Here is a 24,307-nt window from a genome sequence, read left to right on the forward strand (position 1 = left end):
CAAGAGGTGCTACAACTTTTCAACGCAAACGACTACATGATGTCCTTAGACCTTCAGGATGCCTATTTTCATGTCCCAATCCACAAAAATCACAAGAAGTTTCTGAGGCTCGCTGTGGCGGACAGACACTACCAATTTCGGGTCCTGCCTTTCGGCCTAAAATCAGTACCACGCATTTTTAAGAAATGCCTGTCTCCAGTTGCCGCATATCTCCGTCAGCAACACCACCAAGTCTTCCCGTATCTAGACGACCGGCTCGTCAAAGCACCCTCTCTAGCAGGCGTGACCAGGTCCTCCAACGCCTGTCTTCAGCTTTTCAACCGCTTGGGTCTCACTCTCAATCAGGATAAGTCTATCCTCCAACCTTCCCAGAGTATAACTTTCCTGGGCGCTGTTCTCGACATAACCCACAAAAAAGCTTTTCCCTCAAGGGAGCGGCGAAACAGACTTATTTCTTTGGCAAATCGCATAAAATCAAAAAGTCTCTCACAGTGCACCTCTTCAAATCTCTGCTCGGGATGATGTCTTCCTGCATCCTGTTGGTTCCGCACTGTCGCCTTCACATGCGCCCTCTCCAAGAAGCGCTGTCAGCTCAATGGATCCAGTGTACAGGGTCATTCGACGATGTCACCCGAAATACCTCTCACATGGTCGAAGCTCTGCAGTGGTGGACTCGCCCTCAAAACATTTCGCAAGGCTTGCCTTTCTTGCTTCCAGCTTCTCCGCATATCATCACAATAGATGCGTCCCTGGATGGTTGGGGAGCATTTCTCCAGGAGCTCCGGATAAGCGGACGGTGGTCCCCTTCCGAGCGGAAGCTTCACATAAATCTCCTCGAGCTGCGAGCTATCTACCTAGCTCTTCTGGCTCTCCTCCCACGGATCAAAAATTCTCTAGTGCTTGTGCGGACGGACAACAGCGCGACAGTGCACTATTTAAACAAACAGGGTGGAACCCGTTCCCTGATACTATCTCACGAATCGCAGAAAATCTGGAACTGGTTGCTTCTTCACAACATTTCCCTTTGTGCAGAGTACGTCCCAGGAACAGACAATGTCCTCGCAGACTCACTAAGCAGACAACGAACAATGTGCTACGAGTGGGAGTTGGATCAGCGGACTCTCAACCGCATTTTCTCCCAATGGGGCACTCCTCACCTGGACTTATTCGCAACCAAACAGAACGCCAAATGTCAATACTACGAAAGCTTGCGTCCCCAAAAGGGGTCTCTAGGGAATGCCTTTTCGATTGCATGGTTCAACGTCTTTGCGTATGCCTTTCCTCCATTTCCCATGATTCCCAGGGTACTCAGAAAGTTGAAGGCAAAACATTGCATTCTGATCTTGATGGCTCCCGCATGGCCACGCCAGCACTGGTTCACGGAGCTTCATATCCTGTCGCTGGAACCCCCTATCCCTTTGAGGCCGTTTCCCTCTCTCCCTCTCTCCTCACAATGAACCAGCAGCAAGTCCAACATCCGGATCCAGCATCACTCAAATTATCGGCTTGGCTCCTGAGTTCAGAGAATTCAGTGACCTAGAAATCCCTCCGGACTGTAGGGCTGTTCTAGCTCGGGCTCGAGCTGACCGTACCAACAAAACATATTCCCTGAAATGGAAGAGGTTCTGCATCTGGTGCAAGTCAAAAAAGATACACCCTCTCTCATCTTCTCCGGAACAGATATTACCTTACCTTCTCCATCTGGCAAACTCAGGTCTTGCTCATGCTTCCATTAAAGTTCACTTGGCAGCAATATCTCGTTTCAGAAGATCCTCTGCAGGCCCTTCTCTTTGGTCTAGTAGGTTAATTAAACAATTTCTTAAGGGTTTATTCAGAATGTTCCCTCCTGTGAAGACTCTACCTCCTACCTGGCAACTTAACACAGTTCTTGCTCAACTTATAGAACACCCCTTTCAGGCGATACACACAGCTGATCTCAACTATCTTTCCTGGAAAACGGCACTCCTACTTGCTCTTACCTCGGTGAGGCGAGTGAGTGAGCTTAAGGCATTCTCAATTCCGGACCCTTTCCTTCAATTCAAACACGACAGAGTGATCCTGAGGACAAATCCTAAGTTCGTAACCAAAGTTCCATCGGACTTTCACCTCAATGAGCCCAAAGTCTTGCGCTCTTTCTTTCCAAATCCCCAAACGGCAGCAGAGAGAACTCTCAATTCCCTCGATCTCAAACGCTGCCTTAAATTCTACATTGACAAAACGAAGACATTTTGCAAAACCAACCAACTCTTCGTGGCTTTCTCATTGGATCTCTGCAGCTATTACCTTCTGTCACTAGCAAGCCGGGCAACCCCTGCATTCCAAGGGTCAAGCCCATTCCACTAGGGCTATCTCGACCTCCATGGCGCTCTTCGCTGGAGTGCCCATTACAGACATCTGCAGAGCGGCAACATGGAAGACGCCGCATACGTTAACCAAGAATTACTGCTTGGATACAGAACTCATGAAAGATGCAGCAGTGGGGCAAGCAGTGCTCCATCATCTGTTTCACTAGAGGTGAGCCTTTCTCTTCATCCCACTGTCTTTTTGTAAACACGCACATTTCTCTCTGATATTGCATTTTGGTACCTTTTTATACCTCACATTGATATTTTATTATCTGGAGATTTTCATACTGTACCATTCGAAATGTGCTTATCATTGCTTACTACTCTGATTCAGGCATGTGAATCTATGAAAGATACCCTAATACTGGATAAGGAATGCGTTACTTACCTGTAACTGCAGTTATCCAGTATTGGTATCTTTCATAGATTCACATGCAACCCACCCACCTCCCCTGGAAGGGCTCACTTTAGTTCTCTGAGTAATACAACTACTTAGCACTGTGCTTACGAAAATCTGAGGGACTAGAGCTCCTTCCAGGAAGGTTCCAGAGGGTGGTGGTGATAGCTGATTGGGTCTTCTCCAAAATGTGGTCCTTTTCACAAAAGGACATGGATATGTTACTAATGAGAGGCCTTTGGAGATATATATATATATATCAATATCATTACTTTATTTATGTACCGGGGACTCCCATCCCGACGACGGGGAATGATTCAGGCATGTGAATCTGGCCAACGGACGTGCGCAGCAGTACCGAGGTAGAGCGCGCGACGGCCGTTGGCCGACAGTAACACGCAGCGGGTTAACCAGTCGGATAGTAAGTGTTGCTGTGATTAGTGTTTATAAATAACATTTACTGTATTCTTCCCCGTAACAGGGAAGGGCTATTGAAGTCCATATAAATCATCACGTAAAAACATAATTTTAAAATCCAATAAGTGCTCAGTGTTAGAGCAAGGTCCCCATAATCTAATTAAAATCATTTGTGTGAGAATGACCGGCATGTGGGATGTTTGTATGGTTTAGTTCTTAGCCTTAATTGCCAAGTATTTGTGTCCATTTCAAATTGTTAGTTCCCATTGTCACGTGTTATCATTAATATGGTGATTTATAAAATTGTAAATGATGTATGAAAACCTATTTCAAACACTATCCTAAATGGATATTTTAAATCTGATATTCCGGTGAAAGTACCTCATAAATGGCATGAACTTAATTGAAGCAACGAGGGGGTAAAAACTAATATTTTGCTTTCTCCTATTGTGAAAGGTCTCTGTCTTATATTAAGATCATGGATGTTGGAAGACGCTACCTTGTGAACAGAGTTATGGACCATGTTCAGAGTCGAATTGTGTACTACCTCATGAATATTCATGTAGCTCCACGTTCAATCTACCTCTGTCGCCATGGAGAAAGTGAATTAAATATAAAAGGCAAAATAGGAGGTGATTCTGGATTGTCGCAACGAGGAAAAGAGGTATGTGATACCTTCTGTGGTAAAGGCCATTATTATGTTTTTATACTTCAAAGCAGGTGTCCTTATATTGTGGATATCAACTCCTTAAAGCAGTATTATTTCTGAATCAAACATGACTTTCGATGTTATCTCACTTTAAACAATTTCATTTTCAGGCTTAAAATCTTTATTTACTATGAAAAATTGATTGTAACTTAAATAGTGAATTTTGGCATACATTTAATATCACTCATTTTCTAGAGCATTGGTTCAGAATTTCAAGATGTTGAAAGTGATCTAAAATCGACATAATTTGGTGACTGTATATTGGTCTGAATTTCTTTCATTAGATAATTTAATTTTGTGTGAGTTGCAGTGGCCATGGTAGTTAAAAATAGAACACCCCCTATTATAGCTCTCTTAGAAGAGAAGTAATGACTTTTTGGCTAAGAGACTAAAGACATGATTTGCTTGCTAAAGTGGAATTGTTCATGAGGATATTAAAGTATATTCGGTGATAGTTCTTTTGAGAAAAGCACACCTGCTGTCCGAGCTTTGAGACTTTTTCCAAAACATAGTGGCAGCAGTTTAGACATAGAAACGAAGAACATGTAAACAGATTCATTGCTGTGCCGCTTTGTTGTGTTTTGGTTAATGATTGTGGACTTTGCTTCTGGTGTGTCACATGGTGTATTGTCATTCGTGTAACTGCTTTCGTTTTCATCTTCTGACTATGATTTTGACTGCAACTTTATGAAGGATTAGTAGAAAGTACAGATTATCATAAAGGAAAACATATGGGAACATTCCGCTGTGCCTGAGCCAAAGTATTATCCTGCTACTATAGTTTGTGAAGCCTGCTCTTAAAATAAACTTGTGCAAAGATTATGTACTACAAGAAATTTGCACGATACAAGCAGGATATTAGGTATGGACAGGTAGCTAATTAAAAACTGTGCATTTATATTAACAACACAGGCTTTTAAAATACCAGAACAATGTGCCTTCAGTTCTGCTTAAGCAATGCGGAAGTTAGTCAAGGAAGGCTATAGTGTCTGGGGTATTTTTCACCCTGTTTTTTCCTTTCCTCTCATGGTGTGGTGAAGCAGGAGTGTTTAAGGAACCTGTGTGATGCTAGGAGGTCACACAATAAGATTATTTAGCTCGTCTGTGTATATAGCTTGAAATGATTTAACCCTAACCATTTTCAAATGGATGATAGAATGGGTTTACAGATAGTTAAATAGCTAGTGTTGCAAAAAACACTGTAGTATACAAAAAAAGTTTATGGATGAAATGCTTGAATTAATCTCAGCCACTGCTCATCACTTGGGCTGCATCCAAGTCATCATTTGTTTAGTACAACCTTTCCACCTGAGTTTGGAACCGGCCATATTCAAATCAGTTGTGGCCCTCCTCCAGTAGAAGCAGTCCTTCCAAGACTGCCAGGCCAGGTCCTAGCCGAACCAGAACACAAGCAACCCACGACCGGTTTTGCACTGATTAGGGCTCAGCAGCAACATATAGCTTGGATCCAGTGGCATTGTATGCCCAGGGCCCACATCTGAGTATAGCTGACTCACTTAGGGTGACCTACTGTAGTATACAAACAATTGATTGACAAAATGCTTGAGTTCATGTAAGCCACTTGTTATCACTCAGTGGCATATGCAAATCCATTATTATTTAGCAAACCAGGCCACCGCAGTCTGGACCCAGCCATATCCATATCAGTATCAACCCTCAATCAATCAAGAACTCCTAAAGCGTGACTACTCACCTTTGATGGTCTCAAAGTGGGGGGGGGAGGGGGGACTGGGTCTGCAGTTCAGTAAAAGAGCCTGGTCTTGAGGTCCTTCCTGAATTGTGACAGCAGTGGTGATTGTCTGAGGTGCTGAGGCAGGGAGTTCCAGGTCTTCGCAGAGAGGTAGGAGAAGAATCTTCCTCCAGCCATGGTCTTGGTGATACAGTGGGCCAGGACCAGTTGGGCGGAGTAGAGATGTCTGGTGGGGGTGTAGAAGTAGAGACGGTGGTTGCGGTATGAAGGTCCGGCATTGTAGAGGACTTTGTATGTGTGCGTGAGAAGCTTGAAGGGGTTTCTCTTGTTGACAGGTAGCCAGTGAAGGTCTCTCAGGTGGCCGTGATGTGGTTGTGGCATGGGATGTTCAGGATGAGTCTGGTGGAGGCGTTCTGTACTGTCTGCAGTTTCTTCTGGAGTTTGTGGGAACAGTTCAGCCCGAAATGCCGGGCTAGGTCAATCCCAAACTTGAACAAAAGCAACACAGGACTGGTTTCGCTCCGATTAAGGCTCAGCAGCCTGGTACAGCTTGGTTTCAGTGGCACATTGTGCACTGTTCCCACTTTCTTGAGTATTTACAGGTGGCTGAGATTAATTCAAGAATTCCATACATCACTATTTCATTTACTTTAGTGTGTGACCCTAAGTGAGACGGATATGCCCAGATCTGGGTCCCTTGATGCCTTCAATGTCAGTAATTAGTAGACCAATCTCCTGAAGCAGAAATTGCCTTTTTTAGAGGCTGACATACTTTTCTTACTTCACTGAAAAAGAAACACCCTTTACTGATATTTGCCAGCCAACAAGTAGGTATCAAGAAACCGAAGTATACATTTAAAATAATGGAAGTAACTTCGGAAATCACCTAAAATTAAGATATTTAAATAAAAATAAGCGGGCATGCCCACCATTTTGTTATACTGTACCAGTAGGAAGTCTGTGAGTGGCCAGGACCTAACCTTCTTTTGGAAAACCAATGAGTCCAGGAGTCTCCAAATTCTTGATGCACCTTGAAAGGCAAGTCACATGATTAGGCTTGAAATGGCTGCTCAGCTCTGCTGTGAACGCTGCTTATCTCATCATTAAGTCATTTAGATAAGGAAGCGTGCAATCCTGCAGCTTGCCAGTCGTAAATTTCTCATCAGAGGGATCATTTGAAACCTAAGTTGTAACAAGTGTCAGGTGTTTCACTTGCCCTTTGCACTCGATAGCTTACGTATTGAATGAATAAAGTTGTGTGTGTTCAGACAAGAATGATGTTGGCTTGCTGCCTAACTGGGTTTCCTCACAGGTAGGGGTAAAAGAGTGGGTTTAATTTATTCAACTTGGGTTACATGCAGTGCCAATTCTGATAGTTATTGCATGTAGACCCCACTACAGAGAAATAAAATGCATCTAACTATTCTATGTTTTGGTTTTGTTTCGAAATGAAAGGCTAACATGACCGTCAACAGCTATTGTGGAGTATGCCATTGCACCAGAGGACAGATTCTCCAAGTTCGAGGCATGTGGGCTGCTAAATTCATATCTTAGCATTAGATCGCCGCCTAGTGTTGGGCTCGGATGATTGCACATTGTTGTCCTGGAAGAGTCTTCGAAGTATCCTGAGATAGGTGGCTCCTCCCCTGGACTACAGTGCGCATGGGCATCGGCTCCATCCCCAGATTGTTTTTTTCCGCCATTGGGTTCGGATGTGGTTTCGACGTCTTACTGTCGGAACCAAGTAAAACTATCTTTTACCGGCCAAAAGGCCTCGATTTTCTTGCGTCGGTATTGTCTGCGCTCGGTCTCGAGTCTTCCGTCTCTTGAAGCCGGAATAAGCGGAGTTTTCTTCGCTTTCTAAACTTTGAGGCCTTCTCATCGCGACACGACTGCAAGCCTTTACGGACATGGAGCGGAGCCCGTTCAAGTACTGCCCGCTCTGTGGGTCTAAGTACCCACACATCGATCTACACCCTGTGTGTAACAAGTGCCTTTCACCGGACCACGACGACGGCAAGTGCAAGGCCTGTGCACAGTTCCGCTCCAAGAAAACTCTCAAGCTTCGGCGCGCGGTGCGCTTGGAAGCTAGGCAAGCGGCCCCGGATCCGGAGAACATCTTCGGCGACCCGGAAGAAGAGGTCCAGGGTCACCTTCTACAAATCTCCCCCTCACAGTCGGAGGTCGAGGCGGATCCGGGTGACGACGACGGAGTCGCGGGTCCGGTCCTCGAGTACGTCGAAGAGGTAGGAGACGACGATGAAATTTATGGGGCCGCGGCGGACAGCTCTGCGGACGAGCTCTGCCCCGAAAGTTTCGTAGACGACCGGGACACGGGATCGCCTGTCGGCCTTACCCTGGACCCGTTGCCGCAAGCCACAGCCCCGCCTTCAGGCCCGGCTTCGGACTCACTTGCTGGGCACGATGTTTCGAAACCGAAACTGAAACCGTCGGGGTCGTCAACACCTAAAATGGCCGACCCGAAATCGAAACTGAAACCAAAGGACTCGAGTGTTCCTAAGATGGCTGCCGTGCCTGTGAAGAAGTCGGTGCCCGTCACCCCGTCGGCTCCGTCGACCTCCGGTCCGCAGAAGCCGAGGAAGTCGGTCGATTCCGACGCTCCGAAATCGAAGCCGACGCCCGATGAAGGGGCCCCCAAGAAAGATAGTCGGCTCGGATCAACTGCTCCAGCGCCGTCCAAGCCCGCCAAGGTCGGCTCCAAAGAGGCTACGCCCAAGAAGTCGGCGCACCGGCCTCAAGATTCGGAGGACCCGAAGAAGGTTTCCGCGCCCAAACCGCACAAGGCCCGCGAGGGCGTCGGATCCGAGGGACCGCTCAAAGCATCCTTGTCGGCGACAAAACCAACTGGCAGTGTACCGTCCCCTATTGCGGAGTCACTGCAGAGAATCAGGGAGAAGGCCCTTGCTCCATCGGCTCCGATGCCATCACCGCAGCCGCAAAAGGACGCTCCGGCTAAGCCTTCGGGGAAACTCCTTTTTCTCTTGCCACCTAAGGAGGCGCCGAAAGCGTTTTCGACGAAATCGGCTCCGAAGCAGGTTTCCTCACTGCCAGACCCTCTTCCACGTCGTGTACTCGAATCGGTGGACGATTCAGAGCATTTCATCGATGCTGTCACCGGCAAGCTGACCCTCTATAAAAGGAAGATCACTTCGGAGCCGGTGGACCCCTACGTCATCCCGTTGAAGAAGAAGAGGGTGCCCCTTGACGCCGTAGGCCTCACGGAGCCGATTCAGCCTCCTCCAAGACGGAGCCCTACTCCCTCCCCAGAGCACTCTGTGGGTGGGGAAGATGATGAGGATGAACAGTACAATTTCCCCATCGATGACCCTGATGTACTACCAGATTCATACGACGACTCTGGTGACCAAAACACCCAGGGGGCGGGCCAAGACCCGCAGACCTTTAATGCACGTGCATCCCCGACTGAGGACTCAGCAGGATTTCATGCACTAATTGAACGGGCGGCGGCCAATCATGATGTGGACATGCATGCCGACCCGGTTGAGGAAGACTTCCTTTTTGACACCTTTGCCATATCTGAGAGGACAGTAAAAACACTTCCTATGCTGAAAGGTGTTCTCAAACATGCTGGAGACATTTTTAAGGAGCCTACGAGGGCTAGAGTGGTCAACCCTCGCATTGAAAAGAAGTACAGGCCTGCTCCTGCGGACCCCGTCTACATCCGGGGACAGTTGCCACTGGACTCTCTTGTGGTTGCCAATGCCAGGAAACGTGCCAACTCCCAGACAACGGGTGAAGCTCCTCCCCCGGACAAGGAGTCCAAAGTGCTTGAGGCAGGAGGCAAAAGAGTGGCTGCACAGGCGGCAAACTTTTGGCGCATCGCAAATACACAGGCGCTCCTGGCGCGTTATGATAGGGCGCACTACGACACCCTAGAACAAATTATACAACACCTGCCCCCACAGTTCCAAGAAGGCACCAAGATGCTTATTGAGGAAGGGAAGCTAATATCAAACGCAGCCATCAAGTGTGCACTTGACGCTGCGGACACAGCTGCTAGGGCTATCAACACTAGCGTTATGCTGAGAAGACAAGCCTGGCTCCGCATCTCAGGGTTCAAGCAGGATATTCAGACGACAATTCTGAATCAGCCGGTCAATCCTGATAGTCTGTTTGGTCCGGATGTTGACACCACCTTAGAAAAGATAAAGAAGGACACGGAAACTGCTAAATCTATGGGGGCTCTGCAGTCCCAACAGTTTCGTGGCGGCAATTTTCGTCGCTCAGGTGCACGTGGTGTCACCAGAGGACAGATGGGTCAACAATCCCAGTTCTCCAAAGGTGGGGCGCAAGCCTCGTTCACTAAGCAGACCAAGGGAGGTTATAGGAACAACAGCAACAGAGGTCGCGGCAGAGGAAACAACAGCTCCCGCACCTCTACTCCAAGCAAACAGTGACTCTCTGTCACTGCCCCCCGACCACCTAACACCTGTCGGGGGGAGACTGCAGCAGTTCCTGCCCGTCTGGAGAAACATCACCACGGACAGGTGGGTGCTACAATTAGTTCAGTATGGTTATTGCCTAGAGTTGAAGTCCACTCCACCCAACATCCCACCAAGGCAAAGGCCTATGTCCGCAGAGCACTTGCACTTATTGCAGCAGGAAGTAGTGGCGATGCTGCAAAAAGGCGCAATCGAGCTCGTGCCGGTGGGGGAGGAAGGCACAGGGGTATATTCCCTGTACTTCCTTATTCCAAAGAAGGACGGTTCTCTCAGGCCCATTCTCGATCTACGTCCCCTCAACCTGTACATACTATCGGAACATTTCCACATGCTTACACTGCAGCAGATTCTTCCCTTGCTAAACCAGGGAGACTTCTTAGCAACCTTAGATCTCAAGGATGCTTATTTCCATATTCCACTACACCCGTCACACAGGAAATATCTCAGGTTCACTATTCAAGGCAGGCACTACCAGTTCAAAGTCCTACCCTTCGGAGTCACGACAGCCCCGAGGGTGTTCACCAAGTGTCTAGCGACAGTGGCGGCGCACCTCAGGAGGCAGAATATCCATGTCTACCCCTACCTAGACGACTGGCTCGTACAAGCCAAGTCGGAGCAACAGTGCGCCGCAGACATGTCGACTACAATTCGCCTGCTTCACGATCTGGGTTTCTCCCTGAACTACCCAAAATCGCATCTCCAGCCGGCACATGTCCGGCAGTTCCTGGGTGCTACGATCAACACCCTGACAGCCATGGCTCAGCCAAACCAAGTCAGAATCGACAGCATTCAGTCGCTGATCCAACGATTCAGACCGCAACACTCCCTGCCAGCGAGAGTGTTCATGCAGTTGATAGGCATGATGGCCTCCTGCATCTTCATAGTCCCTCACGCACGGCTGCATATGCGCCCGCTCCAGGAGTGCTTAGCGAATCAGTGGACACAGGCTCGTGGGCAATTGACAGACCTAGTGTTGGTTACCAGTCGGGCATACGACTCTCTGCATTGGTGGACTCCACACAACCTTTGCAAGGGCCGACTGTTCCAAGAGCCTGTGCCGCAGATTATCCTGACAACGGACGCATCTCTCCAGGGATGGGGAGCTCATGTGCTCACTTACACAGTGCAGGGACTATGGACGACGCAGCAACAGAAGATGCACATCAACTATCTGGAACTGATGGCAATCTTCATGGCGCTCAAGTCCTTCATTGTACATCTGAGCAACAAGGTCGTGCTAGTCCGGACGGACAACATGACCGCGATGTACTACATTCAAAAGCAGGGAGGCACCCACTCGCCACAGCTGTCTCATCTGGCTCAGAGCATGTGGAAGTGGGCCATTCAGAGGAACATCTTCCTCATGGCAGAACACCTCCCGGGCAAGGACAATCAGATGGCGGATCTGCTCAGCAGATACAGCCATCAGATGCACGAGTGGGAGATACACCCTTCTGTTCTCCACCCGTTCTTCCAAAAGTGGGGTCATCCGGAGATAGACCTGTTCGCAACAAAGGAGAACGCAAAATGCCGACTCTTTGCCGCCAGGTTCCCTCACCCACAGTCGCAGGGGAATGCGATATGGATGAACTGGTCAGGCAAATTTGCATACGCTTTTCCGCCAGCCCCTCTAATACCGCTGGTCGCAAGAAAGCTAAGGCAGCACTCCATGACTCTCGTCCTGGTTGCTCCAACGTGGGCGCGCCAAGCTTGGTACACCACGTTCCTCGAACTCTCGGTGGTGCCGCATCAAAGACTGCGCCTCACACCCAGTCTTTTGACGCAGAACCATGGAGACATTCAGCATCCAGATCCACGACAGCTCAACCTGGCGATCTGGCTCCTGAAGTCCTAGAGTTTGGATACCTTAACCTACCTCCAGAATGCATGAGTATCATCAAGGAGGCGAGGAAACCTACTACTAGAGCATGCTATGCTGCTAAGTGGAAGCGTTTTGTCATCTACTGTACGTCCAATGACATCAACCCGCTAGATGCATCTATTCCCAACATCATCTGTTATCTGTTACATCTCTACAAGTGCAATCTGGCGTACACTTCCATTAGGATACATCTCTCAGCCATAGCGGCTTATCTTCAGAACAGGCAGCACCTCTCTGTCTTCAGGGTGCCCGCCATTAAAGCCTTCCTTGAAGGTCTGAAGAGAGTCATTCCCCCAAGAACTCCACCAGCTCCGGTGTGGAACCTCAACGTCGTTCTCACCAGACTGATGGGGCCACCATTTGAGCCACTGCACTCGTGTGAGCTCCAATTCCTTACGTGGAAAGTGGCCTTTCTGATAGCTATTACGTCTCTGAGGCGTGTCAGTGAGCTGCAAGCGCTCACCATACAAGAGCCGTTCATTCAAATTCACCCAAATAGGGTGGTGCTACGCACTAACCCTAAATTCCTTCCTAAGGTGGTGTCACAGTTTCATCTTAATCAAACTATTGACTTGCCAGCATTTTTTCAAAACCCGCAAACGGTGGCGGAAAGAATGCTCCATACCTTAGATGTACGGAGGGCGTTGATGTACTACATAGACAGAACACAACCCTTTAGAAAGACAAAACAACTCTTTGTTGCCTTCGCACCACAACACAAAGGCAACCCAATTTCTAAAGCAGGGATAGCCAGGTGGATTGTTAAGTGCATCCAGATATGTTATCAGAAAGCCAAGCGCACTTTAACAATACCCCCCAGAGCGCACTCCACACGCAAACTGGGGGCATCCATGGCTTTCCTAGGGAACATTCCTTTAGAGGATATTTGCAGAGCAGCCACGTGGGTCACACCACATACCTTCACAAAACACTACTGTGTTGATGTGCATTCCAAGCAGCAAGCAGCTGTAGGACAGGCTGTTCTCAAGACACTTTTTCAGGTTTCTGCAGCTGGCACGGGCAACCGCCGCTGATGGAGGGACTGCTATGTATTCTATGCTAAGATATGAATTTAGCAGCCCACATGCCTCGAACTGAATATGCTACTTACCAGTATGCATCTGTTCTTGGCATGTAGGGCTGCTAACATTCATATCGCCCGCCCTCCTCCCCGGTGCCTGTCGCAGCTGCAGATATACTATTGTATTTATTCATTAGCATGGACATCCTTTACACTTTCACTCCATCTCCTGCCACAATGGCGAAAAACAATCTGGGGATGGAGCCGATGCCCATGCGCACTGTAGTCCAGGGGAGGAGCCACCTATCTCAGGATACTTCGAAGACTCTTCCAGGACAACAATGTGCAATCATCCGAGCCCAACACTAGGCGGCGATCTAATGCTAAGATATGAATGTTAGCAGCCCTACATGCCAAGAACAGATGCATACTGGTAAGTAGCATATTCATTATGACTTGTATAATGAATGCAAGCTTTTCTGTGGAAATGTCACAATATGTTCCCTAAACACCAGCCGTGTGATAATTGCACTTTCATTTGTTTATTAAAACACTCATGACTCTTTGTTCAACGGTCTTGTTGAACTGAAAAGGAAAGCTCAAAAATCTGTGCACAGTGTTTTATTTAGTTCCTCTTCCAGACGGGTGCTAAGACAAATTGGGCGACTGTTTATGTTGCACATTAGTACATTCATGCAACCTGGGTGCATTTTGAAATTAAACAAATAATAGATTTACATACTTGTGTTCAGCCTCTACTGATATTTAACTTTATTTGATGTTTCCCAAGTATTTCCTTGGTGTACTCTCTTCTGTCCTCAAGCAAGAACAGAAATAATTATGAAATCCAGAACCAGGGTTGTCATCTAATAGAAAAGTTAAGTCATCTCAAGATTTGGTCCATCACTTTGAAAAGGGATATCTTCATTAAGTGCAATCTTCTTAGATTACATCAATTTCTTGATCTCTTAAAGGGGAATATCTAACCTAGAGGTGTTAGCATGGTTCTATGTGAATTTCAGGAAATACATCTGAGGAAACTGGTTCTGACAACTCCTTTCCATGTAAGCAGTTTCCTCATAATATTCGCCTTTGAATTTGGTTCTCCGGGCTGACAACCCCTACCTGATGAAAGCCCTTCCTGGTCAAAGCTACATGGCCACACGTTTTTGTTCTTCCCACTCCCCCGCCTCCCCACCCCTTTGTTTCTGTTCACCTCTCCTACCGTTTTTGACTTCACCTTTCATGCTCTGCCCACTCACCAGCATTTTTAGTGCTTCTTTCTTTCTGTAGCTCCTATCACTACAGCTCCTAGAGTTGTGGCTCACCCCTCATCCTTTCTCTTTTTTTCATAAACCCTTGCCCCTCTGCATCTCTTTTTACGCTTCACTTCTGGACTTGGCCTTGTTTACTTTCTTTTGTGATCTTTTTGTGTCCTGTCTGCTACAACTCTTCTTTGACTGGGTCACAGTAGGCAAAACACACTGCCACTTGATGTATTTTATAGTTCATTCCTTTCTCATGTTTTTCTCGTCAAATAAATGTGTTCTTACTATTCATACAAACTAGGGAATTGTAAGAATTTTTGATTTTACATTTTGTACTATGGTCCTGGGATTCGATATCTGATCTGTGCTTTTTTTCTCTATAAATGTTTTCATATTTTTGTGGAAGTTCACGATTCACCAGTTGTGGGTCGTCAAGCTAGTGTTCTCTCTTTTGGTTTTTCACATTAATGAGGTATTGGTAACGCTAGGTGATTTGAGGTAAATAGTTAAAAGCAGGTACATCTAAAGTGACCCTTGTAGGGCAACACATGGGCCACTTTATTTAGTTTCATGAACCCGTCAAAGTTGTCACAGTAGCTTTTAACTGATAAGACGAATATGAATAAGTAGCGGACGCATTAAGCGCCACTCAATGCCGTGCTCCCCACGTTATCTGCTTCAAGCAGCAGATGTTTCTTCTAGTTTAACAAAGCTATTTACACTCTTCCACCAAACCTAGTTGGACGCTAGTCCCTTGTGGTACATAACTTTTCGAATTGAGCAGAATATATACATTACTTTTATATTTGTATTTACTAAATTGCAGCCATATTTTTAGAACTCAAAATATTAGTTATATTATTTTTAAATGTTTATATCTTAGGTAACGTCCCTGTAATGTTTTATAAGTGAATTTATCAGCACTGCTACATTTCTTTAAGTTTTAGATGGTTAAAGTAATACTTAAGTTGAAATAGTACAGCATTCCAAAGTGTGATTTATGGCAATGAAAATTGTTGGTGGAATGTTAAAAAATATTCACTTTCTGGAGACCGGCAAGCCACAATGTGATTTTACGACGTTTTTTTGATTATTTTTTTTTTGATTTTTTTTTTTAGCTAATTATGCAAAGGTTTTGTGTAACGATTTGCAACACAGCTTGAAGTTTCATTTTGCCACGTAAATAAAAATCAATAGGTTTTCCAGAATATGTTGATAAACCTATTTATAGTCAATAAAATGGTTCTGCTTATTATAAATGCTTGCTCAGTTCCATTGTGCATAGAGAATCTCAGCAAAGAAATTTTGCTGAGAGAAATTCAGCATAGTTATAAAGTTAGGCACACAAGTAAAAGTAAATCAAGGACAGAAATCAGAAACGTCACTGGACATTAATAGTGTAAAAAATGCACCCTGTTAATCTTAAGTCTGTTTCTTTGGAGTTGGGGGCAGAGGTTTTACTGTTGCATACATCTGGGCCTGTGCCGATGGGCAGTTGGAGCATGTGTAGCTTGTAGTGAACTCTTTCCCCTGTTTCATTGTGACCACAAGAAGCAATTCAGAGTTTTGCTATCTTTAAAATCAAGCTTTTTATTTTTGAGAACGTCAAAGTTGAGAAGTTTGCAGTAGTTCTCAGGGCACCCTTTCAGGGTTTTCTACTGATATTTCCTCTGATGCAGGCAAGACATTTTCTGACTGTCTTCAAATGGGTATATTTTGTTCCTAAAGTGACATTTTTATTGACCCCTATATCCGATTTTGTGTTTTCCTTGGCAAGATATCCGGGAAAAACCTTAATTTGGTAACCTTCTCAAAAGTTCAGTTTAGAATCACTTTAGCTGTAAGAAGTCCTCTTCTACCTATGTTTCTATAGTCTGAAGTTAGGTTGCTTTAAAGAATTCCAAAGTTGAAATATAATTAAAGGCCATGGATATAATAATGATCCTTCATATTTTTATAAGATTTGATGTCCTAAATCAGTGATCTCTTTGAACTTCTTGAGACATGATTTTTCTTTGGACTGGCAGTATCTATGTAAAAACATCAGCTGGTGGCTACCTGGACATCTAGGGGTGTATGTGGGTGGCTATGGGGCATTACACTCCTTTTCACATGTCTCATGGGAAGCATTGATCTTCTATCGCCCTCTGTCAGGTCATGGGACCTTTTGATTTTTGGACCTTTATAGTCTCTTCCTTTCAAACCTTTGCAAGAGAGCCTACATCAGCCAATGTGCTCTTTTTAGTGCCAATTGCAACTGATGCATGGGGCTGCCAGGTAGAAAAAGCTCAGGACACTGGCCTGCACATTTTTTACATTATTTTGTTCTTAATTACAGGTTTTGTGTTTAAGAGTCGTTCAGGCCCCACAGCTTTCAGAATAGTATGTTCATAATGTTATAAGGCTCCGGCTAAGTCCATATGTGCCTACAATCCCAACTGACAAGGAGGAGGTATGAAGTGATAACACTCAAATAACTTACCAGTAAACTTAATTAAAATAGTCCTAATCTCCATCGTTTCATTAAGGATTTTTCCCACTATTTCTTCTGTCTTTAAAGACTTAGACCTATTGGTTAAGGCTTTGGTACATAAAACAGAGATGTCTGATTGAAACTGAGTGGTTAGTTGTGCCGTCTCACAAATAGTATTAGATTTGAATTAAGAAGCAGCGAAGGTGATTTTTCCATTAGTGGGCTCATCTACTTCTGATTCTCATCTGATCTGAGCAGTGACAGTGGAGAGTAGGGCCAAACATTACCCATACATAATGCAAGCTTTTCCACTACCGTAACCAAGAAGTAAAGGCCTCTAGTAAGAATTGTGAGCAGTTTTTAGTTTGTGCTCCTGGAGTGTGTATTCTTATTAAAACATTGTTTTTACCCCTCCCCATCATTCACCCTTGCTTCTGACTGCTAACCTGATCCTCCTTGAGGAGGCACAGCCTTGTCTATCATATTATTGGGCTAGTATTTGAAATATATTCCAAGGATGCAGTCCAGCCTTCCCGAAAGGCTGGCATATTTTTATGTTGAGTTTTAACATGCTTGTTGCTTGATACAGACAATTCAGCCCTCCATTTAGCATAATAATGCTTTTGTGTATGTGATGTTAGAAAATACTGTACATCATGAAAGCAAGCAGTGTCTGTGTTGATGGTGTGAACATAATTTGATTAAGCTTAAAAGCTTTTAAAGTGAAGTGTTTAAAAAAATAAAAAACGTAATCTTGGTACTGAATGTTACTTTTATTCTACAGAAAGGCTTTCGGAAAATTGCTAACCAAGCTTTAAAGTGTGTGAGGAAACTAATATGTACCTCATCACAGGAGAGTGACCCTAATGTTCAGCCTCTTTCTTTTGTAGTTTGGAAAACGTTTAGCCAAGTTTATTAATGAGCAGAGCATCAAAGATCTGAAGGTGTGGACCAGCCAGATGAAAAGGACAATTCAGACTGCAGAGGCATTGGGAGTACCTTATGAGCAGTGGAAGGTCTTAAATGAAATTGATGCGGTATGTCAATACAATGTGATATGTCCGAATTATTATCAGATGAACTTTCTATCTTAAGCACAAAAGTACTATTGATCAGTATTTTCTGGGATGTGATTAGTGACCGCATGAGTTGTATTTGTAAACATACTTTTAGGTCAGTGGAATAAAACTACTGCTTTTATTCAAAGCCTAATATATACTCTGTTGCTGTACAGATATCTGTGTACACCTGGAAGTGCTTACAATCTGTTGATAACATGGTTGTAAGACAGAATTTATGTTAAGATTAGAGCATACTGGAAATGTGTGCAATGTGAAGGTCAATTTCATATTATGGCAGACTTGGACTTCAGTAGACTAACTAGAACCAGGTTGGTTATAATAGGATGTGGTATTAAAGCTTCAGCAAAAAATTCAGTTTGTGATGTGCTCTATATGAACAGTCTTTGTTGATAGAATGTATTCTTATCTGAAGGTCGACATTTATGCCAACAATAGTAATGACAACCATAAACTTCAATTTGCCTAAACATGAGCCCTATGTTAACCCTACAAAGCCTTAATTGCCATCTATCATTAAGAAATTGACCCGACCTCCATTTGATTGCATGTTCCATTTGTGTCTTTAAACTGATTTGCTTTTTATGAACAGTTTTCTAACTGAAGATATAAGTCTAGTTTCTAGTATTTTCATGTCCTCTGTGCTTGTGGCACTATTTTTTTCTTCATCTGTTCTAAAGTTGCCTCCCTAAAACTCTGTTTGCATTGTTTGCTTCAACCGTCTGTGAAGCACAGCATCACAATATGCCAATTTTCATTAGTTCCTTTCTCCTCCAAGAAATGTGTCTTCATATGGTCAATGCATGCTTCATTGCCTATGGTTTGTTATTGGGACAGCATAATTTAATCTTAATGAAAGCCCCCTCTTAAAACCAATCTTGACCCTTGGATCTTTGTCATCTTTAACCCATTACTGGTCTTCACATGCTACGCATGGTAATAAGAAGGTGCATGGTTGGCAGCCCAAATCTCATCTTGAAGGTTGCAGCTCTTTCTCCTTTCAATCTGGGTTTCGATCAGAAAATCTGTCATAGATAGTTCATTCAGGATTAGGCATGGGAGGCGAAGGAAGTTTCTGGAATTTTCCAGCATTAACCTTTTCTGCATTCACACCCGGTGCATTAAACTGCCATCTTGTAGTTGTGCCCGAAAATGTATCTCTAATTAAAGATTTGACTTTAGACCTTGATTAAGGCCATTTCACACTAGCATCAACTGCAAGGCCCTCAATGCCACATTATGTGCCTTTCATTTTAGATACTTTTTTTTCTGCTGGTTGGTTTGGAGTGTTTTTGGTGCATTGCAGAAGAAGTTGAAGAAAGTATGGGAGACCGCTTTATGTCAATTGAAATCAGGAGAAATTAGGCTACAAGAAGAAAGACGAAAAAACGTTGTGAAAAACAGATTTTTATTGGGCCTCTGCCACGTTGAAGTTTGCTGGGCGGTAGTTTGCAGGGGGTCTCTTGAACTCTATTTTGTAATAGTGAGCATGGTCTTTAAATTTTGATCAGATTGCCAACAGAAATTTGCCTTTGAAACATTGAGAAAATATCTTTCGGGCATGTTGTGCCAAGATGGAAACTGGAGGGTAAAGAAGACTTCATAAATGTAAATAAATACCCATCCATTATCTAAATGGATTTTTCGGAAGATAATGAATTGGTTAGGGAGAATAACATGGTGATTCGGTGTTAGAGAAGTCATAGTCTTGTAATATTGAACTTTTGTTAATGCAGAAAAAAACAAGTAAAAAGGAAGACTGTCCGCCCATAGGACAAACGCATCCAAGTCAATCAAAAAGACTGACTTCGAAAACCTAAATAATCTAAGAAATAATCAAGGTTGAAAAGGGTGCAATCGTTATCAAAATTGAAAGACAAACCATAGAAACCCATTCAGCCTGAGAAGTCATTGCTTGCTGTTGAGACAGAGAAGAAAATTAAGGTGCTAATTTAATGAAAAAGTAGCACTCCTTTGAGGAAGGTTTGGTACCCTATAAACTGCCACATTCAGAGGCTATTAAATGTCCAAGGGAGAATACACAGTCCTTAAGACAAAAAATAAAGGTAGGACTGCATTATAAAACACCTCGAGAACAAAATGATACAAATGTAAATTTTCATTCTGCATCATAATGAACACAGCAGGATATTCAAGAAGAAGACACAATATAGCAATACAGGTATACCAGTCACCATTAGATGATAGTGCAGTTTATAATTCTGATCATGAAAGGAGCTGTAGTTTATGGTCTGCAGTTTGAAGAAGAACAGGAAGACTGTGTTTCCTCATTCAAACTTGATGTCCTGTGCAGAAGAGAAGTTGGTTGTTACAAATGTTACAAAAGTATTGCAGTACAGTTAGGGGATGTTTTTAAATCCTGCTAATGCAAGAGCTGTGAAACTAAGGATCGGTCGTATATCAAATCACCTACGGACCCATATTTCACAACAGCATTAGATAACATGTAGATCCTGATTCTTTAATAGCTATGTTATGTTAACGGAAATCTATACATAGATGTATCGCCATGCTGCACTGTATGGTTCCTGTACATCACATGAAACACCCAAAAGGTTATGGGAGACTACTTGCATTAAGTCTAACAACTGCCTATAGCTCGGGGAAGCACTCCAGCCCATGGTTCTTTTGCTCAACATGTTACCTCAGTTTGGACCCAGCCTTATGGAAATCAGTCTTGACCCTGTTCCTCTTGGGAACAGTCCAGCCCGAACTGCCAAGCAAGGTCCACCCTGAAACAGAACACAAGCAACCCAGGACCGGTTTTGCCCTAATTATGGGCTTATCAGCCAAATACAAATATAAGCAAAAAAACAAAAACCCCATCTTTGTTTCATAGATTTGAAAGCTGCCTTCGACAGCGTGGATCGGCAGATTTTGTGTAACAAACTCAGACTGTGGAATATACCTGAAAGAATATCAGGAGGCATAATGCTGTTTACTCTGAAACTTGGCTAAGAGTGAAACTAGGCGACTGTTTCAAAATCTTGAGAAAAGTTAACACTAATAAGGGCCTGAAACAAGGATGCGTTCTGGCCCTGCATCCTATCAATTTTCTTTGTCTGACTTGTCCGAAAGGCTTAACGAGATCATTTCACAACCACCAAAGCTGGGGGAGCTACCACTATTGCATTTTTCTTACGCAGATGATGTGGTTCTAATAAGTTAATCGAAGGTAGGCCTCCGAAGGCCACCTGCAGGAATGTTGGAATTTATATTTGTTAACAAATTAGAATGTAACGCATCTAAAACCAAAACCATGACCATTAGTAATCGCCCGAGCCCCAAGTTGGACATCTGGGTAGACTGGAAACCCCTGGAGAAAGTAACCTGTTATAAATACCTCGGGTTCTACATTGATAACCGGCAGAATTCCTGCTCGTATAACTGTTTGCCCGTCCTTGGTGGTTCTGCTTCGGCGTCTATCACTTAATTTCCCCATCCCTTTTATGGTATATGCTGTTTTCAAAATTGCCTCTTTAATTTTCTCTGGTGTGAGTATTTTCCCCCAAACCCATCCAGCTTCACTGCTAGTTGCTTTAACGAGTCTCGGTCAGCAGACGTTCAGCAGCCCAAACTTGCAGCACAGTTTAGGACAAGGTTTGGGCAACTTCGGTTGCATTTTCTCTGTGAACTCGATTAACCCCAAGGTGTTCGAGCGCTTTAAAGGAGCGCAAGTTACATTACACAATGTCAGATACATTTTTGGGGGGCATTTTTATAGAGCACAAACTCGACTGACCTAAAGGTATTGAAGCGCTTTACAAAACCGCCAGTTACATTGCACAAGGTGAGGTTAGTTTTTTGCTTTTAGGTGCGCGGAGATTTAAGTGATGCCGACGCCATCCCAGTTCATACATTTTTTCCCCTCAGCCTGACAAATGGGAGCGTTTTGTTGTTGTTGTTGCTGTGTTCAGTGCTCCTATACCTAGGGGGCTGGAACAGAGGGCGGGCCGGGAGCTTGCTGGTAAATGGATGATGCGAGCAGTGTTTTCAAGGGTGTCTGGTGAATAGAGGCCAGGGGGAGGAGGGGTGTGACTTCTCCACCATTGGAAAGTACATAACTGCTTTTTTTCATAGGCTGTTCAGTACTGTAGTGCCGCAGTTGAAAATAATGTTATAGTGCTGTTGACTTGTATTGAGGCACTTGTCAATCTGTCTGTGCTGTAAAAAGCCTTGAAATCTGTCCATAAATGTTTCCGGAGGCAAGAATGTATTATTAAATCGCACTTCATGTCCCAGTGTGTAGTAATTATATAGCCCTTCAATCCCTGGCGGCACAGCACCCAATGTAATGTGCTGTATGGCTAAACACTTCTAAGGACCCAATGGTGAGACCTATTGGCTATGCCAATGCTTGTTATTTGTATTGTCTACTGCGCCTTTAAGAGCTGCAAAGCTGGTGCAGCAGGAAGCAGAGACTGCTGCTGAGCTCCAGCCAGGCTCGCCCCTGACCTAGTTTTATTCTTTTGACATTTTCCTGCTCCCTCTAGTGTGCACTGCTGGGCAGGCCTGTAATACTGCTAGCACACAGACGCCCCATGCTTGAGCTCCACTCTTGAGCAATGTCTTCCTCTTTGTTCGTGTCCTAGAATGTTAGGCAAGATGTTTCTTCATCATCAGTCTTGTTTCTAAATACTGTGTAATATGGATACAGCTTGAACCGCATGATGAAACGCATGCCCCTTGCGTTGAGCGTATGGCTCCTTCTTTAGTGTTCTTTCTTGAACTCCAGTGTTACTGGGGGCTTTTATACCCTTGAGTAGCTGCATGCCCTATCAGGACACCCCTATGATGTCTGCCTGTTTTCAGCATGAACTGAAGAAAGGGAACCGTAAAGATGTCCGTTGCCTATCAATGCCAGACATTTTTGGCTCTCAATACTGCTTGCTGGACTTCAGCAATATTGGATGTGTTGAAAACCGCGGTCTGTTTATGCAGTTTTATTTCATTGCTTGACCTGTGCCCACGCGCCTCTAGATTCACCCCAGAAAAGCACACAAAGTGAAAGGATTGCAAAGCCCATTGCTGTTTGTGCAACCTTTAATCGCCCTTCCACGCCACAGGGCATTTTTCCAGCTTCGCCATATGGGCTCTTTTCATGTTAGTCATCACGCTTGCCTACGTTGTTATTTGATTGATTAACACCATTTTCCTGGCTTTTTTCTCTTTCAAATTGTTTTTTTCTTTATTTTTCGAATGACTAGAAAGAAGAAGCCTCATGAACAAATGTATGTGTTCATGCTTTTAAAATTTCATATAACGTTAGATATTTCTTGTGCTATTTTGGTCACACGTTCTGCATTCAGATCTTTTGGGGTGGGGTGGTGTGTGTCTCTCTGTATCTATGTGCCCCCCCCCCCCCCCGTAGTAGCTATGTCCTAAAGCTAGGCAAGTTGTAAATTCAGATTGTGTTGGAACTGTAGTAAGAGGAAATTCCAAGAACAAGGAATTTCAGTAGTCCAGTCATCACTGGACAACTGTTTTCCGTTGATGACACTGTAACAAATGGATGGTTTTTCTCACAACATTGAGCATAAAAAAACGAGTTGCAGCCTAATGGTATGTAATGTGAATGATTCGGGCAGTCAAAATGGTTACTCAAATAACTGTTGTGTGTGAGTAGTGAAAGATTACCCGGCTTACGTCCCCACCAATAAGCTGCAAGAAGATTTTTCAAAGGTAAATATTTCTATCTCAAACAAATTGAGTCATGAAGAATTTGCACACATCCAGCCGGAACCAAACGCATATGTCTCCTAAATTGATTCTTAAACATGGTACCATCGTAGTATCACTGAAGAATCAGATAATTATTGTCGACATCTGCAAAATGTCAGAAGCCCAAGGTGCTTACTCACCCTGTTTTTTAATTGTATTGATTTGTCATAGTCTTCAGTGTTGTAGGCTCCAGTGAGCCAAGGACTCTTGATGCCCAATAGCCATGTTCTAAAGTGATGAGGATGTTCCTGATGACAGAAGAAGCTGCTTCTGCGCTTTCATCATTTTGAAGCCTAATGATCAACTGTTGGCTAGATATGGTGTTCATGAGCCTCCGAACTAGTCTAGTCGCTTTGAGGTACTAGGTTTGTGATTGGCCAGCTTCTCAATAACGCCATAGAGGAGTAGTGGTTTTCTTGAGGAAGGGGTTCATAAGTGCCTTTTTTGAATACTTTGAGAGGGAGTCATTCAGGTGGTTGTGGTACTGCGAGGGTGCATGAGGGAGGTATTCTGAAGGATTGTTACGGTAGCTTTGCTAGTTTGTTCTTGAAAATGGCTTGTTCACATTTATTATGATGCTCTCAGAAGTCAGTGGGAATAAAGGTAATGGGCAATGTCTGCAGGCCGTAGCCTTAAGTTAGATCATTGTAATCCACAAAATCTGCATTCAGTAAATCTCTTGTATCTTTTTCTTAATTCTGCTAATTGTAGGGGGATCCCCTGCCAGTGACTGACACTGCAATATATAGTGACTCTTTAGCTGAAAGTGTTGCCTGAAC

General features: G+C 44.3%; 1 protein-coding gene across 3 annotated transcripts in view; it reads left to right on the forward strand.

The window, feature by feature from the left end:
• Positions 1-24,307, forward strand: part of PFKFB4 (6-phosphofructo-2-kinase/fructose-2,6-biphosphatase 4) — a 305,232-nt gene that overhangs the window by 240,201 nt on the left and 40,724 nt on the right. For all 3 annotated transcript variants that reach the window (XM_078661631.1, XM_078661629.1, XM_078661630.1), the window contains exons 8-9: positions 3,616-3,823; positions 17,598-17,744. In XM_078661631.1, coding sequence (XP_078517757.1) covers positions 3,616-3,823; positions 17,598-17,744 — 355 coding nt within the window. The remainder of the gene's footprint in view (positions 1-3,615; positions 3,824-17,597; positions 17,745-24,307) is intronic.

The sequence above is a fragment of the Lissotriton helveticus genome, chromosome 9 (assembly GCF_964261635.1).
Source record: "Lissotriton helveticus chromosome 9, aLisHel1.1, whole genome shotgun sequence".
Classification (NCBI taxonomy): Eukaryota; Metazoa; Chordata; class Amphibia; order Caudata; family Salamandridae; genus Lissotriton; species Lissotriton helveticus.